Raw genomic sequence first — 17,778 nt, 5'->3', positions numbered from 1 at the left:
GACTGCCTAGGTTTGCCACAACGCCCTAACCTGACTGGAGGAAGAACTGCCAATAAGCACCAGGTACCGACTGAGAACGTAGACACGAGGAAATGAGACATTTCTCTCAATTGGGTCTCTTTTGTTCCCCTTTCTGCATTCCCAGGAGGCATACGAAATAACAAAAGACACCATCAGTCGGAGGGCCCAGCTGCTTTAATCCTAGATTTGTCCAGGTCCCTAATTTGTAAGATAATGTAGCTCTGCAGCTTACTTTAGTTACCTGGGGTAAAAGACTTCACTTTTCTGAGCCTCAGTTTTCTCCTCTGTAAAATGGGGATAATAGCCTCCTCGAGATTCTGTTGTAAGGATTATATGTGATAATATTCGTGAAGGGCCCAGGACAAGGAAGATGATTGATGATGACAGTGATGATACTGATAACGATTATGATACTTGGAACTAACACTGTCCCTCCACTTCCTTATTTATAAAATGGGGAAAGGGGAAAGTTAGAAAAAACTGGAAGATTTCCAATTCTCAGCCCTGACTTTCTAGGATCCATCAGGTCCAGTTTGGAGTCCTGGCTCCTCCGCTCTCAATAATCCCACGCAGGGCTTGGGTTCTCTGAAGCCCTAGATGTTTCTGTGATGTGGTGGGACTCCACAGGAGCAAAGTCCAGGAGAAGGAAGTAGTCCTTCTTCCCACAGATAGTCAAGGATGTCAGCATGATCCTGGTGTCATGACACTTCCCAACACTTTCTTTCAGCACATACACTACTAACTGGAGGAGAGTAGAAAAAGGGATTTTATTTTTTTGCTTTCTCTTCTTATATGAATCTAATTCCATATGACCTCCAAGGACAGGAGGAAAACGCCCTTTAGGAAGCCGACAGCTCTACATGTGAAACTCCTGAGTGATAACTGGAGTAGAGAAAAGAATGTTGGACCAGGCAGCAGGTCATGGGGTCCTCCCCTAGGCTCTAGTATTGACTTGCTGTGCTGCCCTCGACAAGTCGCTTAACTTCTCTGGAGAAGGAAGGGACTGGGCTACCTGATTTTGAAGATTCCATCTGGCTCTTTGCATTCAGCTGTCTTTCTCTTATTGATTTCTAGTTTAATTCCATTGTGGTTTGACAACAGACATTGTCTATTTTCTATTCTTTGAAATTTGTTGAGGTGTATTTTCTGGCACAGACTATCATCTATCCTGGCAAATGTTCCAAATGTTGGTTCTTGCATTCGATGATTCTAAGTGTTGCTAATCATACCAGGTATGATGTTACTGCCTGGAATTTGACACTGATTCAGCATTATTTTGTTTTAAAATAGTATGTTAAACAATTGTATGTTTGGTTAAAAAGACCAAAGGTTGTAAACTTTTCCCTAGGAATGGCACCTAGCAGCTCCCTCCTGTGCTGACTTCTCTGAAACCATGGCTCACAACTCAATAATCACTCTGCTTTCAATATTTGCTCAGAATCCTCTGGAGTGTTTAGCTTCCACCCAGCATCCTCTGCAGGGCTCTGTCCCTGCTGGGCTCACATTTCATGCATCCTGCACACAGGGAGATGTAGACCCTGTGTACCCTGCGTGGGTAGTTGTCTGTGATGGAGTCCAGCAAGGAGAAAAGCCAGCAGGCCTGGCGTGCCAGACTCCAGCCAGACCCTCTGGGCTTCACCTGCAGTGATTCTGGTCCACATTCCAGAATTCTGGGGCCAAACTGGATTCAGCCTGAGCCACCAGTAACTTGGGGGTGACTGGTGGGTCAGCATCCAATGCTAGAGGAAAAGACAAACCCAGTGTTGCCTCTACTGAACATAAGATTTAAAGAAACAGAACAAAACATTTTAGATACTTTCTCACCTGGCCTAGCAGTTTTTATCAAACCTCACCAAGGCATACTGGCCCTGGAGTTGGATGAACCAGATCCCCATTCTCTGCTTCTGTTCTCCTCTACATTACTCTGTCTCTGGACTAGGCAGGTTTGGGGTTCACCAGAGAAAATCTGGAAACATTTGTTTATTGATCATTCCAATTGAATTTTGGTGAAACAGAGAATGACTTTAAAAAATGAATCTTTTTTTTCCTGTTTATGCTTTTTATTCCAGCCTGTATGCATAATTTTATGCATCAAAAAAATCTGTCTTTACTTCTAATCAAAGACACAGTATTACATTTACTAGCCATTTAGAAGAGGATACAGCTAATGTCTGATGGAAGTTTCTCCAAATTACCTAGAATGAGAATCTAAAGCTGAAAACAACCACAGAGGTTAGTTTCCATATGGCAATAATATGGCTGTGTAGATCAGACTTCAGAAACAACGCTGGCCTAAAATAAATTATTTGAATGGGAATCCAGTGAGACCCTTGGTGAATGCCAGCCCTACATTAGCAATGTGACATTTTCATAGCAGAATGGAATCTGATATTATTTACTCTCTCACTGCCAGTCCAGGCTAAATATGTAAAATGTCCTAAGAACGTTTTATCTCCCTGTAGAAGATTATTTTTCCCTGAGTCTTTATATTTCTTTATACATTTTAGATATGATCACTACATATGAGCCAAACTACGTACACATATTCTTAGGTTCTTACACTATAAAAAGTGACACTTTAAAAACTGGCAATAAATATGTTTTCCCCCAAATTTCTTCTTTTCTGATCTAACCGCCTCCCCTGCTAAAAAAAAAAAAATAATAATAAACAAAAAAGCCTCCTCTCCTCCCACTAATGGCATCACCACAGTTATACATTTGCTTACTTTCTCTATCCTTCATGTCAGCTGCATGAGGGTGGGACTCTTTTGCTCAAAAATGTGTCTGCTGCTCTAGAACAGTGCCTGACACCCAGTAGCCATTCAATAAATATTTTTTAAACGACTTAGTTACTTTCCGGAAAATTTTTATGTCTATTGCCCATCCCTTCTCAGTCTCAAAAAAGGCTGGGAAATAGATTTGAGGTAAAACTGGATTGTTCTTATTAAACTATATTGGTGATTCTCAACCCCTAGTGTGTCAACAGGTCATCTGAGGCACTTGTTAAAAAACAGATTTCTGTCTGCCTCCTCCTCTGCTCCCCGTTCTGATTCCGTAGGTCTGGGTGTGGCCCAGGAATCTGAATTTTTAAGCAAACACCCTAGGTCCTTTGGCACACCACACTTTGGGAAATGCTGAGCCCTACCCACAGTGGAATTACAGCAAGTGTAATGGTCAGAGGGTCAGGGAAGAAGGCTGGAAGGGATCGTGGCAGTGCATTTAGTCCAATCTCCTCACCATTCAGTTGAGGAAACGAAAGCCCACCGTAGCGCAGGAGCTGGCCTGAAATCATCTAGGGAATTGGTGGCAATTTGAGAGGGTTTTCTGAGTAGCTTCATGAAAACAGTTTTTTTGCAGAGTTTTTATACTGTTTACTTTGTAGTCTAACACGTGTTCGCCCCGTTGTTTCTTGTTAACATATTTAAATGCCATTTGCTGGTGCCTGGTTTTATCCCAGCAGCATCTCTTGTATTTGGAATCTCTTACTACACTGAGTGATACCAATTACCAAGCAACATCCTAGTTTCCTGAAAAATACTTGAAATGACCAACTAATGAGGACCTTAAGTATATTTCCTCATCAGTAATTATGCAGGCTCTGAAGCCAAGCCCAGTATCTATATATACTTGTATTGCTAAATGAAAAGCAACTGTGGGACAGAGAATAGCTACATTTCAAGGAGAAACAAATCAAACATGACATGTTTTGACTGCCCTGATATACAATGATCTGAGCTCACTTTTGAAGGAGAGAAGTTTGGCCCAAAGGAGAAGTGAAGGTCTTAGAGCCAGGAACACTTTCACAGAGCGAGGAGCTCTCTCTCTCCCTGGCCTCTAAAACATGCATTCCCTCTGTGACCTGGAACGCAACCCCTCAACCTCCCTTTCCCACAAATGAGAAAAACCTGCTCACTTACTACCTTAAAGGCACACATGCCTGAACAAGAAGGTTAGAACACACCTGTGGGCAAACATTTTCTCCTTTCTCTATTTACCTGATTCACAGGGGAAACTGGCATAGTCATGTCAATAAGTTGTCTTGGTCAAGTCAACTGTCTGATGCAAGTCTGACAGGGCAAATTCTTATTTAAATGTAGTAAGTTATGGATACACACGAAACTGTTAACATTGGTTAACCGCTGAGGAGTGGGATTAGTCAGGAATAAATGAAGAAGAGACTTTCATTTTTCACTTTATCCTCTTCTAAAAGGGTTACCTTAAAAAACCAATGAGCATATATTACTATTACTGTAATTTCTAAAAGCTTAATAAGGGTTCTATTTAAAAAAGAACTAGTGAGGAGTGAGGAGTGCCTGGATGGCTCAGTCGGTTAAGTGTCCGACTTGACTCTTGGTTTCAGCTCAGGTCACGATCTCACAGTTTTCATCCCAATCCTGCTTGGTTGGGATTCTGTGCCTCTCTCTCACTGCCTGCTCCTCCCCCACTGACGCTGTCTCTGTCTCTCCCAAAATAAATAAATTAAAAAAAATAAATAAATTAAAAAAACCCTAGTAAATTGTCACTAAATAGAAATGGCAGTATGGTGAAACAGAAACTTAATACTTGCAGTGATGAGATTTGGATCTAGCCCTGGCTCTGCCACTGACCTTAGGCAAGGCACTTAACTCCTTTAAGCCTCTATTTACTCCTCTGAAAATATGGGGGTTGGATTAGATGATCTCAAGGTCACCTCCAGTTTTGTAAATTTGTGTTGAATATATATACATATTAATATACATATACACACATGCGTATATAAGCATAAAGAAAAGGTATTAAGAAACTGAATTTCAATGAATGGCATTCCTAAGAAAATTACTGAAACCATAAATTATAACACATAAAGCTGTGGCATAAGTGAAATTGTGTAAGAACATATGAGATAGCACCTAGCTCAAAGTAGGCACTCAATAAATTCATTTTACTTCATTCATTTTATGTTAATGCTTTTTAGAGATCAAAGCAAGTTCAATCTTGTTAAATAACAAGTTACCTAACACATATTATTAATATATATGTATATATAAATATAAATTCATATAAATGAAAAAACCGTTTGCATTTGGGACAACAAAGTAAACCCCAGAATCACCAAATTTTAGAATTGGAAGGAATTGAACTTCCAAAATAACTTCTCTGCTTGTGAGAAATCCTGTTATGTGTTCTCCTTAGTTACTTCTTGGGTTGTTACTTCTTAGTTACTTCCACAGGAGCTCTTGTGGCTCGGAGAGCTCATCCTTATCTTCAGAATGAGCTGGAAGGGGCCCGCTTCTTCTCCCTCTAGATTTGCCCTTGGGAGCACCAGTCTTCTTTCCACAGGGTAAAAGGGTGACCTAGTCCTGCCAAACTTTTTCCCTTCTCATCCAGTTATCTTCATTTTCTCCAACCAGCCCTTGCAAGTTTCCAGAAAAGGTGTGTCCACATCCCTCTTAAACTCCAGTTTGGGACTGGACTTAATCCTTGAAGTGTGGTCTCACAGGACAGTCTATGGGACCACCACCAACTTGGTTCTGGTCCTATACTTTTACCACTGCAGCCCAAGGTAACCTAGCATCCCTTCCTTCCACCACACATGTACTTTGTTGTTCATAGTGAGTGTGTATGGAATAAAGCCCCAAGATCTTCTTAACACGAACTACCAATGGGCCAAGGCTCTCCCATGCTTTAAAATTCTAAATACCGAGCTTCATATTTATTTTTGTTAACTTTTTCATGATGGCTTCAGCCCATCCTGTTCCAACCTGTCGAAATCACTCTGAATGTTGATACTGACATCCATCATATTAGCGATCCCTCCCAGCTTTCTGTCATCTGCAAATGTGATCAGCATGCCTTCTATGCCTTCATCCAAGTTTTTGATGAAAACTCACTGTATTTTTAAAAAGTCTTTTAATTTAATTGATTTTGGTCCAAGTTTTGATAATTTTGTAAAGCTATCTCAAAGCAGGAGAATCCAAGTTATGAGGTTCAATCTGATTCCAAAACAATGCAATTAAAATAAATATGTTTTACAGAATTGAGCAAGGCTCCCAAGGTAGTATCAATGTGACCCAGACTCAGGCATGGTCACTCTGCTATTTTGGACAAAGCTAACAATTAAATTGGATAAATGTTTGTTGATGAGGATGATGACTCTAGTCTAACACACTGAATAGTGCAGAGGCAAGCAAACACACTGGATTGATTTTTCTGTGTGGAGACAGTTCCCAGCTGGGGCAATTCAAAGTGCTGGAGAGGGTTTGCCACTGAATGACTAATTAGGCCATGTAGACCAATAAATGGATAATTTTGGGCCAAAAAATCACTTTTGGGGCCTAAAATCTCTGCACTGATCATCATTAGTGATTTCCAATACCCTGGAACAACGTCAGACTGTGTGCGACAGCCTCAGTGTTGGCAGTGTGGAACAGCTTCATTAATTCAGACTAATTGCACAAGGGGAGGCCAAAGTTGCTTCAGGGAGGAGACATCTTTATTCCCAAATGCCTTTCTAGCACCCACTCTCATTGAAACCAGAGACACAGGGAAGGAAGCATGGTATGTAGGGGCTCAGATTTTGGGGTCCAACACACTTGGCTTCTAATTGTCTCTCTGATGCATGGCTAGGTGACCTTGGGTAAGTCACTCCTTTCACCTCTCCAGTTTTAATCTCCTCATCTGTGAAACAGATAAGATAACACCTACCTTAATGGTATTGCTGGATGGTGCCTGACATTTGTTGTGTTCACACTTATGAATACATTCAAACAAATGGTAAAGTAGGAAAGGTTGGTCAAGGAGATAATGTACAGCGTACTGTGCTAAAGCTTTGACAAGTACCATCCTATTGAATCTTCTTCACAAACGACCCCAGGAAGTAGATATCATTGTTATTATTCTATCACACAGATGAGGAAACTGAGGCATTAAAGGGTTTAGTCAGTTGCTCAAGGTCACCCATCTACTAAATGATGGTTGTTTGGATTTTCTCCTAGGCCTGCATGTTTCCAAAGCCTAAGCCCTTAACCATTGCATTATTCTGTTATACTATTATTTGAGACTTGACTTTAGTTAAGAGATGCTACTTGTAATCAGAATAAGAGTCCTCAACCTTTGGTGCTAAGGATCTACCATGATTCTCATGTGAAGTCTTGTGATCAGGTGTGGAGAGGAGGCTTCACCGCCTATAATGAGGCTGAGGAGGAGGGAAGGAGGATCACAGCGGGTTTACCAATCACCCCTTCATTTCTGTCAACACTGCAACCCAAAAGGAGGGCACGAAGCAGATACACACACATCTTTGCCAGCTCTTCTGTCAAAAACCTGAAATACTGATGAGACCTGGGGAGGGCAATCTGGAAGTAGCTGCTAAGCCAGATCAACCAACTGGAGATCCCTGGACTTGCCTCTCTCTCATCTGTGTGCAAACTGTGTTTATAAGTTTTCTTGTATCAGAGAGGGGGTAACCATCCTCACCGTTCATGGTTTTTTAAATGATGAAATGAGACAACACACCACAATGTCTAGCATGTAGAAATAGCTCAATAACTGTGTTTTTTCCCCCTTTCTTTCCAACTCTGGTGAGACCCCATCGTATTAGAAGTTTCTCTTCTAAGTCTTTTTCAAAACTGCCTTTCAGTAAAGTTTATACATTTGCTCAGAAAATCCCTTCTCATGGTCCGCCTCTGTGTTATCCAAATTTCCAGGAATTTTCACAGTTCAAGCTGATGATATTTTACTATATCTCATATGAAATAAAAATATTGATATGCCTTGGTTCACTTCAATAACAATATTGGTGCTTATTTTACGTTTTTCAAAACCATCATTCGTGTGTGACTGATGTTCAAAACATCCCGCTGGGGTTAAATATTGTAATCATCTCCACTGTGGGGATGAGAAAGCCAAGAGCAGGAGCCAGGTGACACAGGCAGGAAGCAGCAGAGGCAGCATTCCATCCCAGTGTCCCTGACACCTCCCAATGTCAAAGCCAGAGCTTGCTCCTCTCCATCAGTGGTCTAGTCCCTCTATTCAGAGGGCAGGTCAATCAATGCCCATGCAGTTGGGTAAACTGCTTAAGGATAACTTGAGGCCCACCCAGATGGTGTGATCACAATATGAAAAAAATTGGTAGTCATTTCCTCTAAACTGTGAAAGAAATCTACACACTGTAATTCACCTGTGCAGATTTTCGTTGGCACAACCACCAGGAATCCTACAACAATGGTATGACAGGTGCAGCACCGTCAGGGTCATTTGTTAAGGCATTTAGAGATCCAATAAGGCAAAAATGATTTGGTGCAATGGATGCACCGGAATTGCTAAATGAAGTGAGAAATATAGGAGAGGTATGAAAACTGTTTAGTACAGTGCCAGGCACAAAGTCATTCAATCTACTCTCGTTAGTAGTATCATGAATAGAGACTCTGATCATTCATTCGAAAAGCAGGACATCACAAAACTTACTCTGGAGTAATCGAGATCTCTGGGTGTTGAGTCTGTTAAAGCTCGGACAAGGGCATTCATCATACAGATCGGAGGAGAAGGTGGAGAGGGCTGAGAAGGTTCCTGCTGTAATGGGCTCTTTGGTTTGGAAGGCAGCCGACCTCTCCTCCCTTTCAGACTATCTGTACGGACAACTGATACCGAGAGAAAGAAAGAAAAAATGTCTTCAGAGATATCCACAAAGAGCCATAAATCACAAAAAGGAATCAAAACACATTACAGTGGAGCAATCATTAATGGGACCAACCATTTAAAGGTGGCAGTAAGTTTGGAATGATATGCGCACAATGATTTAATGAGAGTTGAAACAAGCAGGATAAAAGCCACCCATACTTACATTTGGTAATGAATTAGCCCTAAAAGTCTCCTTCTTAAATAGAACAGAGATGTATGTACACAAGTTCTCTATTGATTTTGAGAAATTAGAATAAGTAGTCCTCAGCTATTTTTAAATGCTAATATACACCATAAAAATAAAATGTGGGAAAGAAGGGGAAACTAGGAAAATTCACCCATCCCAAGGTCAATATTAACATTTTTTCAGTGATATCTAAGAATATGTGTAAACAAGCTGAACAAAAAGCATTATGTCCATACCTTCTTTAACCATTCCAACACTGAGACACTTCTGAAATCGACAGTACTGACATCGGTTTCGACGTCTCTTGTCTACAGGGCAGTTTTTATTTGCCAGGCAAACATATTTTGCATTTTTCTGAACTGTTCTCTGAGAAAACACAATACAGAGATAGTCAACTAATAGTTTCTGGAAAGAGGTAGGACCTGACAAGATGTATTTTAATTACAATGTGAAAAGCGACAGTGCAATTCGTATAATTAGATAAATTTAATTTCCTAACACGCTAGCCTGCAGGAAAAACAATTTTATTAGTGTTAGCTGCTGACAATGAAAATCATCTCGGATTGTTCTGAAGCAAGTCTCAGGAGACACCCAAGTCTGAATGATAAAATCATATCTGAAATTACCAGGTCAACATATCATACCTTGGAGGATTAGATTATCTCCACTTTTAATATCCCTTTGGGAACAATTTTCTACTTGTTCCACTCCCCTGATTATTGCTGACCTTATTAAAATAAAATCAAAATTATCTGGGATGTACTTTGTTGGCTATCACTATTGTAAGCCAAATATCACAGTAACTGGCTTTGTTCCCCAATAGAGATGAAATCTTAAAAAGCAAAATGAGGACTTGACTAGTTATAACATATAGGAAATGTTTTAATGCAAAAACAAAAAAATCACTCAATCGGCCTATATCATTTATTTAACCTTTAAAATATTAAGATAATACATATTAAAAGAATATTCTCTTAAGAGAATATGTATAGTAAACTGGTCATTTCTGATTTTTCAAAGCAAAATCTTAAAATTGGTTACTAAAAACCACTACCACATAGAAGGAAAAAAAACCCAGAAAAGAGTAAAAGAAAGAAATATGAGAGCCATAAATTTTCAAGGAAAATTTCCATTAATAGGTCATTTCAAAAATGACTATTGACATAGACATCAAAATAGCCATATTGTAAATGACACATCATAAAACTTGTACTTGGATATAAGATGATGTTGTATTCTTCAGAATCACATATATTTTTAAATGACACATGGAGAAATAATTAAAGCGTATTTTATGCTCCAGATTTTCAAAATAATGATTTATTTTTTAAAAGTTAAAGACACTTGTGCAAACGGATGTGTATTTACCACTTGGGGGAAATCATTCAGAAATCACCTGAATCTATACAACTCTAGATAGAGCAGAAAGTTGAATTTTATTTGGTAAGCCTGGGCTGCATTTAAAAAAAAAAAAGAAAAAAAGAAAGAAATCGAGATAATTTGGGATTGGTGATCTATTTTGGGTCCCAAATTCTAGATTTACTTTCAATCTTTTACTTTTAGCCATCCTCAACCCCCACGTATTAGTTTTCATCCTATCGCCTTTTAATTTCATTTCAGGAAATGGTTTCTAAATTGCTTATATAAAACTTAAAAAATCTACCAAAGCCAGATCCATTTAGTTTAAAATGCAGAATTCCAAAACACAAACGTATTTCTGAATTTCCAGCATTTAAATTCTCAACAGTCTTTAAGGGTAGGAAACTTATGTTTTCTGAATGAAGCTCTCTTTTATTGGACATGCAGTAATTTCTAAAACTCTATTTCTTGCCATCATCCTCAAGGCTCTCTGCCAGTTTGAGTGCTGGTGGCATTTTGCTTCAGGTATACATTTTCCCAATAACCTGAAAGCTTCCCCACATTTGTGTGTGCCTGCACAGTTTAAGGACAAGGAGAGATCGTTACGGTTCAATCACTGAATGCCCATCATTAACTGCACTTCGTGTCACATTTTTAAAGAATTCAATTTAATGGTAGAAAGCCACTGGGTCAAACCGGCTCCTGTTCCTTTAATTAACAGATCTGTGGGGTGGTTCTCCCTGATCCTACCCCCACCCTTTCAAGTATAGATTTGTTTTCAAGGCATTGCTGCAGAAAAGGGACGCTGTTGGGGAACACTTAATTGACATTTCTAGACTAGGAATGTATTACCATTCCTGTATTTTGGTTAACTCTCAATTATTCAGAGGTGATTATATTTGTGGGTTAATCGTACTTCTCTTAATTGTTTTTTCCTTTCTTTTACCCTTTCTGGCTGCCTGTTTCCTTGCCCACCAGCATTTCCACTGAAATACTGTGAAAATGAAATCTGCTAAAGGAAAGTGGTTAACTTGAAAGTAACCCTGGTAAAGCTTGGGTAGTTAAGAAAAAAAAAAAAAAAAAAAAAAAAAGAAGAAGAAGAAGAAGAAGAAGACAAACCTGAGGGTTCTACATTTAACATACCTCCTGTATGGCACTTTGCATACTGCAAAGTCTTTCCACATGCATTTTCTCATATATCTGCAGAATTTAATTAAGCACACAAATCCTAACTCCAGATCAAAAATAATTATTGCTTGCTGGTAGGTATACCAATCCACAAACATGTGCATTTTTACAAATACTCTGCAGTTTTCATTTGATAATGAACTAGTGTTCTACGGCCATTTAAAGATTATAAAGTGCATTCATAAATGTCTTATCTAATTTAGTATGCATAGCCCTTCTCTGAATTTTATTCACCTGACTGGAAAACTGAAGCCTAGAAAGGCATATCATGCTCAACGTCATAGACTGGTGGGTGACAAGATCAAGGACTCCAATTTGGATGTTCTGACTCCAATTTTTGCACACTCCCAGATATATCCTATTGGCCCCCCCATACCAATTACCCAATCAGCATCTAGCTTTCCCTCTCCCTCCACCCTGCCCAGCACTGGAGGGTAGGGAGTGCTTCCTGTGGGAAAACATTTGTGGGTTTGCAAATGCCTGAGATAATGGCCAGGGGAGTAGGGAGGGTGGCACAGCATTAAGTGTCTGAAGAAGTCTGGGAGTCAAGAGCAAAAGTAGAGCAGCAAGAGAACAAGGCCTCTTCTTCAGTTAGAAAGAGCACTGGCCTCAAGAGTTGAAAGAAACCGGCTGAAACTGCCAAACATGCCACTAAGTCACCATTTCTAGCCTGCACAAGACTTCTCCTAGGCCTCAGCCTCCTCCCAGGTAAACTATGGGGGAGGCTGAAGCCCCTTGAACTGTAAAATTCCCCTTTGGGGCTGAGCTAATGAACAGCATCTACACCTGGCACTGCATGTGGCACAGAGTTGGAGGGGACTGGTGAGACCCAGCTTCTGTCTTCCACAGAGGGAGCTGCCCCAGAGGGCATCAGCCACTTGCTCCTGTCTATTCTGTTGCTGCAGATCTTGGAGGAGGGTGCATACTTTGGGATCATGCAAACGTGACTTGGCATCCTGCCTCCCTCTCGCTCTGAACGTGTGTCTTGGGGTAGCTGAGTAACATCTCCCAGCCTCCATTTCCTCATCTGTGAAACAAGGATAATTAATAACCACCTTCAAGACACTGTTAATAAAAATAGCTACTGGGTGGCCAGAATTCAATCTCAATATGCTGAAGGTTCCCTCTGGAAAAATGTTCATGGAGGTAAAGCCATGTCAGGAGGTTGACGGCCCCCTGGAGTCCATCCGGCTCGGCCTCCTGTAATGGACCTCAAGTTAAAACCCCCTGAGAGAGCGCATGTGAAGGTGCCAGGAAGGGCTACAGGAACGCACCCCTTGGCTGCTCACTTGAGCGGGTGGCACAGGAGGCTGGCTGCAGGGGGGAGGGGGCGCCAGGAGGAGGCGTGCGCTCACCTTGAAGAAGCCCTTGCAGCCCTCGCAGGTGCGCACCCCGTAGTGCTGGCAGGCGGCGTTGTCCCCGCACACGGCGCACGTGCCCTCGCCCGACGACGAGCTCCTGTTGGGCGGCGACGGCAGGCTGGGGCTCTCGCCCAGCAGGCTGGACGCGGTGGGGGAGGCCGTGAGGCCGAGCGGCGGGAAGGCCAGCGCGGCCGCCCTCTTGGCCAGCGGCAGCCCGTACGGGTGGCCCTCGAGCGCGGCGGCCTGGCTGCTGGCGGCGGCGGCGGCGGCGGCTCCCAGTGGCAGGCTGAGCGCGGCGGCGGCCGTCGGGTCGTAGCCCAGGTGGTGGCCGCCGGCTGGGCTGGGCGCGGGCGGGTGCGGCGGCGAGGGCTTGAAGTGGAAGAGCGGGAAACGCGCGCCGGCCACCGTGGGCACCGCCTTCATCGGCGGGTCGAGCAGCGGGCCGGGAGCGATGCAACCCTGCGCTGAGGGCAGCGCGTCGTCCCACAGCGCCCCCGCCTGCGGAGGGAAGCCCGGCGTGGTGGGTGTGGACGGCGGGGACGGCTTGAAGTACATGGAGGTGCTGGGCAGCACCTCGTCCTCCGGGCCGGAGGGGGGCGGAATGGAAGGTTGCTGCTGCTGCTGCTGCTGCTGCTGGTGGTGGTGGTGGTGATGGTGGTGATGGTGGTGATGGTGGTAGTCGTGCGCGCGGCCCTCCTCCATCTTGATCAAGGGCCGTGGCCCAGACGGCTGCATTTGGTACAGGCAGGAGGGCTTGAGTTCGTAGTTGCTCGAGTAGCCCTCCATGAAGGTACTGAAGCTGGGCAGGGACGTAGTGGCCGTGGCCGTGATCTCAGTGCTGCCAAGGTCCATGGTCAGCTTGGTGTAGTCTGGGTTCATAATCTCCGTGGTGTATTCCGAGCCGTAGGTCTGCACTGCATAACTGGAACCTGGAGGCGAAGGGCTATACTGGGCTTGAACGCAGGGCATATCTGCAGGACAAAGGGACAGGGAAAAGGGTCTTTCAGAAGCAAGTCAGCACTCTCTTCTAGCTGACAGGTAGCACTGGATTCATTGCTCTCTAATCTGGGAAGTGGGATAGGAAGTGACATCTTTTCCTCCTTCTGGTAGCATAGATTTAAAGCTCCATGCTTACTTTCTTTCCTGGGAAGAAAGCAGAATCCCTGACTGTCAAAGGGGCACAGGATGCCAAAACCAGGACTCCTGGGGATCTCTGTGCCCACCTTCCTTCCCTTGCCCTTGTCCACCACCAGATCTGGAAAATTTGATTTCTTCCTTCATAAGCCCAGGGGTGTTTTTACAAAGTGGTTTTAAGTCCTATAAACTAATTGGGGGTGGTCTCAGCCACAAGCTGGGAGGACAAAAAGAAAGCCAGTGAATGCTCTGTTGGTTTATTTTTGGGGAAAGAGGCCAGGAGTCCCCCAAGTCACACGCATTGATTTATACATTTATGAGTTGGTTAAAAAAAGGGGGGGGGTGTCCTATGTGGGACTTACTGGCCAAGGGAGACTGACATTCTAACATTTTATGAGTGCCAACTAAGCCTACCCACACACGTTGTGGTCGCTTTCTCCCACCCCCTCCCCATTTCTCCAAACACAGCCAGCAGCCTACACAAACTGGACCCCTGTTGATGACTTCAGCCAGCTAGGTGGAGAGGTGGGAACACAGGCCCAGGAAATGGACTCGGGGGAGTGTGTGCCATCTGCAAAGAAAAAGATCAGCAGCTGCAACAAAACACCCACCAAACGTGCTCTCTGCCATGTACAGTATATATATATATATATTTTCCAATTCTGACTAATAAAATATATCAGTAGCTGTTTTAAGACAACAGTTTATAGCTACTGTAATAGGTGAGTTAGTCCACAAATTTTTTATGGCAGAAGAATTAGTACCCTTAGAAAAGAAAGCAGCCGCTTAGTAGGTTTAGTTTCTATGTTGAGCCCCCAAAGAGATGGGTATCCAGGGGGCTTATTATTGTTCAGAGAGGTTGAGCTGGATGAGAAGGCCCTGAGAATTATTGGACCTAGTGGATGTTTATCTAGTTATTTCCCTTTCTTTATGGCTAACTAGAAATGATACAATGGGCAGCTTCTGGTGGTTGGTTTTTCTGAACTGGAGGAAAACCAAGTGCTTAGCCTCTACCTGGAGTCTATGGTATAGAAGTTGTGACTAATAATAATAATAAAAAAAAGTCAATACTTCACACTTCCTTTGACATCTTTCTCTTACCCACATTTCCAAATCTGATTGAGTCATGTGTGTATGGGATGAAATCTTGACTTGGAAAAAGGTGATGAGGGCCTGTTGGAAGAAGCAGTGATAAGGAGAGTCCAGTTCAAGCCTTCATTTTTCAAGAAGGGCCTTCAAAACACTCTCTAGTTTGATGTTAAAAGATTACTTTTCCTACTGTCTTGTTGTTGGGGTGAAATGAAAGACTAATGATTTAAAAGAAAGGCCACTGCCTGATGTTCCATCTATTCTCCTTCAGCACCTCTAGATTTCTCCATTAGTCTTCTGTCATCCTTCCTTGCCAGTCCCTACCCATTGCTCTTCCTCATGTCTTCCTGAGGTCTCCAGCCAGAAGATGAGTCTGCTTGGGACTAAGTTCTATTTATCTGCATATCTTTGGTGACCACAGCCCAGGGACCTGGCATCTCTTTAACAAATGCAAAAAAAGAGGTGTAAGGAGCCAAAACCTGCAATCCTTTCTTTTGCCCAATTCGAATTTACTCCTTGGTTTCCTGCTTAAATGCTTTTTCCCTTTTCCTCTGAGCTTCAATAATCCAAACTTCTGCACCAAATGATTTGGGTTTTATACAAACATGAGCTCTGTATTGCTCAAAGTGATCCTGTAACTTTTACGTGCATTATAAACTGAATATAAAAGGAGAGCAAAAATGAAGACATTAAAATGTATAAAAAGATCCTAATCTTTTATATGCATTACATTTTTCTTAGGAAAAATATTTTTGAGAAATGCAAGGCTTAATTTAATCTGGCTGCTCCACTAGGTAGCAACAGGGTGTGGTATCCAGAGGAGCTTCGTGCGAAGAGGCCACCTGTGCTGTGAAATGCGTGGCCAGCAGTCACTGTCCTGGCGCTGGGCAAGTCGGAACAGCCTGCCTGCTGGACGTGTGGCTCCCCCCATCCCCCACCTCTCCAAACCTGGGAGGGATAAAGGGTCGTGCTTTTAGACCTACCTGGAGGATATCTTGCGCGCTGAATGGTGGGGCTGTGGGTCTCTCCAGCAGAGGCTGAGAGGGTAGGAGGCGGGGAAGTCCGGCGAGGCGAAGCGGTCACAGTGCTGCCTGGCTCCGCGGAGGGTCCAGTCTCAGGGCCGGGGCTTGCCGGACTGCGCTCTTCCGCAGTGGGCTCTGCGGGAACCGGGAGAGAGGACAGAGCTCAAAGTGAGACTAATCTGGGTCGTCGCAGTCTGGGCTGGACGTATTGGGAGGGGGCGGGTTGGTAGGGGGTCTCTATGAATACTATGTTAATTATAAAGAATGGTAAAGGGCTAGAAAGCAGTGCTTAAGATGAACGGAGTCCCTGGGCACTAAGTGTCACATCACCTCGGGGGTAGCCACAGAAAGCTTGTCAGCACACACTGCACTTTCTGGCGTTTTGTGGCACCTAAACCTAGGCTAAAAAAAGTGTATTCTGTCATCGCCCAGAAATTGATCTCTCTGTCCCTACAACCGGTTCTGAGCTCGTTAAGTCAAGGAAACCGAAGAAAGAGCACCTGAGGAAGAGTTTCACCGAATTCAAGGGGTCAGTGAGTGTGCACGAGCGGAAAATAGCCATTTTCCAACTCCTGTCCTCCCCCCCCTCCCCACCCCTCAAATACAAAATTTACACGTTGCATAGGAAATGCACAAGGTCCGGAACGAATGCGTGAATGCCCCGAGGAATTAAGAAAGTCTGCGCTTTTCATTCTAAATGCTAATGGAGCTTCGCTTCTATTAGCCGCGAGTTTCGGGGGCCAGGGGTCAAGCAAACAAAAGGGCACAGTGGAAATAGGCCCGCGCTGGAAACAAGGGGACAAGGCGGCTGGAGTTCCAGGCTGGTGGGGTGGGCGGAGGGAGGCCCCCTGCACCCAGCAGGCGGTATCCCTGAGGGTGGGCGACTTCGTGGCTCGGGGCCATCCGGCGGCCCAGAGGGGGCACATTCCGGAGGGCGCCAAGCGCGGCTCCCGGGCAAGCGTCTCTGCGCTCAGCCTCATCGAAACTTTGTAGCTGGAAGCGCAGCTCCGCGGGCCTCAGGGGAGGGATCCCCTGCCCCAAATTCTGGCCTACAGCGCCCCCTTTGCCTGGACCCGTTCATTTCTAGAGGGTTGGGAACACAGAACTGAAAAAAACCAAAACACAACCCAAAAAAACCTCGGGGGTGCGCGGGCCGAGAGGGGAGTGTAAGTTTCGTCCCCCGCCGCCCCTGCCAGGGGCTTGCCTGAAGGGAGAGAGTGGGTATCAGAACCCCCAGGTACGGGAAGCCCTGGAAAGCCAGGAAACGGGGGATTCCCTTGCCACCCCCAGCCCCAGCCCCTGCCGTGCCCCAGCTGATCGTACGGAAATCTTGCGCTCGCTCTAGCGCAAGCACGGGCGGATCTTCCCACGGCTGTAGCAGGAGCTTCCCGTCCGCCCCGAATTTTTAATGCGAATCTCCAGCAACCTTCCACCACCTCCTGCAGTAGGTGCCCTCATTCCTGCTCTCCCCTGGGTCCTTTCGAGCAGAGTCTTTCTCCGAGGATCGGCTTCTGACTCGGCTCAGCGAGGGTTGCGTCTCCTCAAGGAATGGGCTCCCCTCGAGCTCCGGGCGTTCGCGGGAAAAAGCCACACCACGTTTCCTACAGCCGAGCCAAGAGCCCCATGGCTCCCACCCCCCCCCCCCCCCCCCCCGCCCACTCCCATGGCCGGTTACCTAGGCAAAGCCTCCGCGCCTGGAAACACGTTCCGTCGCTCCCGCTCGCGGCCGCCGAGGCCGGGAGCACTGAGCCTCGGGGTT

The 17,778-nt window shown here is 44.4% G+C and overlaps 1 protein-coding gene across 4 annotated transcripts in view; it reads right to left on the bottom strand.

The window, feature by feature from the left end:
* Nucleotides 1–17,778, bottom strand: part of NR4A3 (nuclear receptor subfamily 4 group A member 3) — a 35,430-nt gene extending 17,652 nt beyond the window's left edge. Inside the window, exons 1-6 of one of the 4 annotated variants that reach the window (XM_042963880.1) lie at nt 17,695–17,778; nt 15,981–16,154; nt 15,010–15,081; nt 12,769–13,745; nt 9,103–9,232; nt 8,467–8,639 (exon numbers count right to left, since the gene is read on the bottom strand). In XM_042963880.1, coding sequence (XP_042819814.1) covers nt 8,467–8,639; nt 9,103–9,232; nt 12,769–13,743 — 1,278 coding nt within the window. In that variant the 5' untranslated portion in view covers nt 13,744–13,745; nt 15,010–15,081; nt 15,981–16,154; nt 17,695–17,778. Of the gene's footprint in view, nt 1–8,466; nt 8,640–9,102; nt 9,233–12,768; nt 13,746–14,388; nt 14,480–15,009; nt 15,082–15,980; nt 16,155–17,342; nt 17,415–17,694 lie in introns of those variants that run through there. The other 3 variants (XM_042963881.1, XM_042963878.1, XM_042963879.1) reach the window with 3 other exon arrangements.

This window comes from Panthera tigris, chromosome D4 (genome assembly GCF_018350195.1).
Source record: "Panthera tigris isolate Pti1 chromosome D4, P.tigris_Pti1_mat1.1, whole genome shotgun sequence".
Lineage (NCBI taxonomy): Eukaryota > Metazoa > Chordata > Mammalia > Carnivora > Felidae > Panthera > Panthera tigris.
Note: the sequence above shows the minus strand (reverse complement) of the source record. Positions and strands in the feature narration are given on the sequence as shown.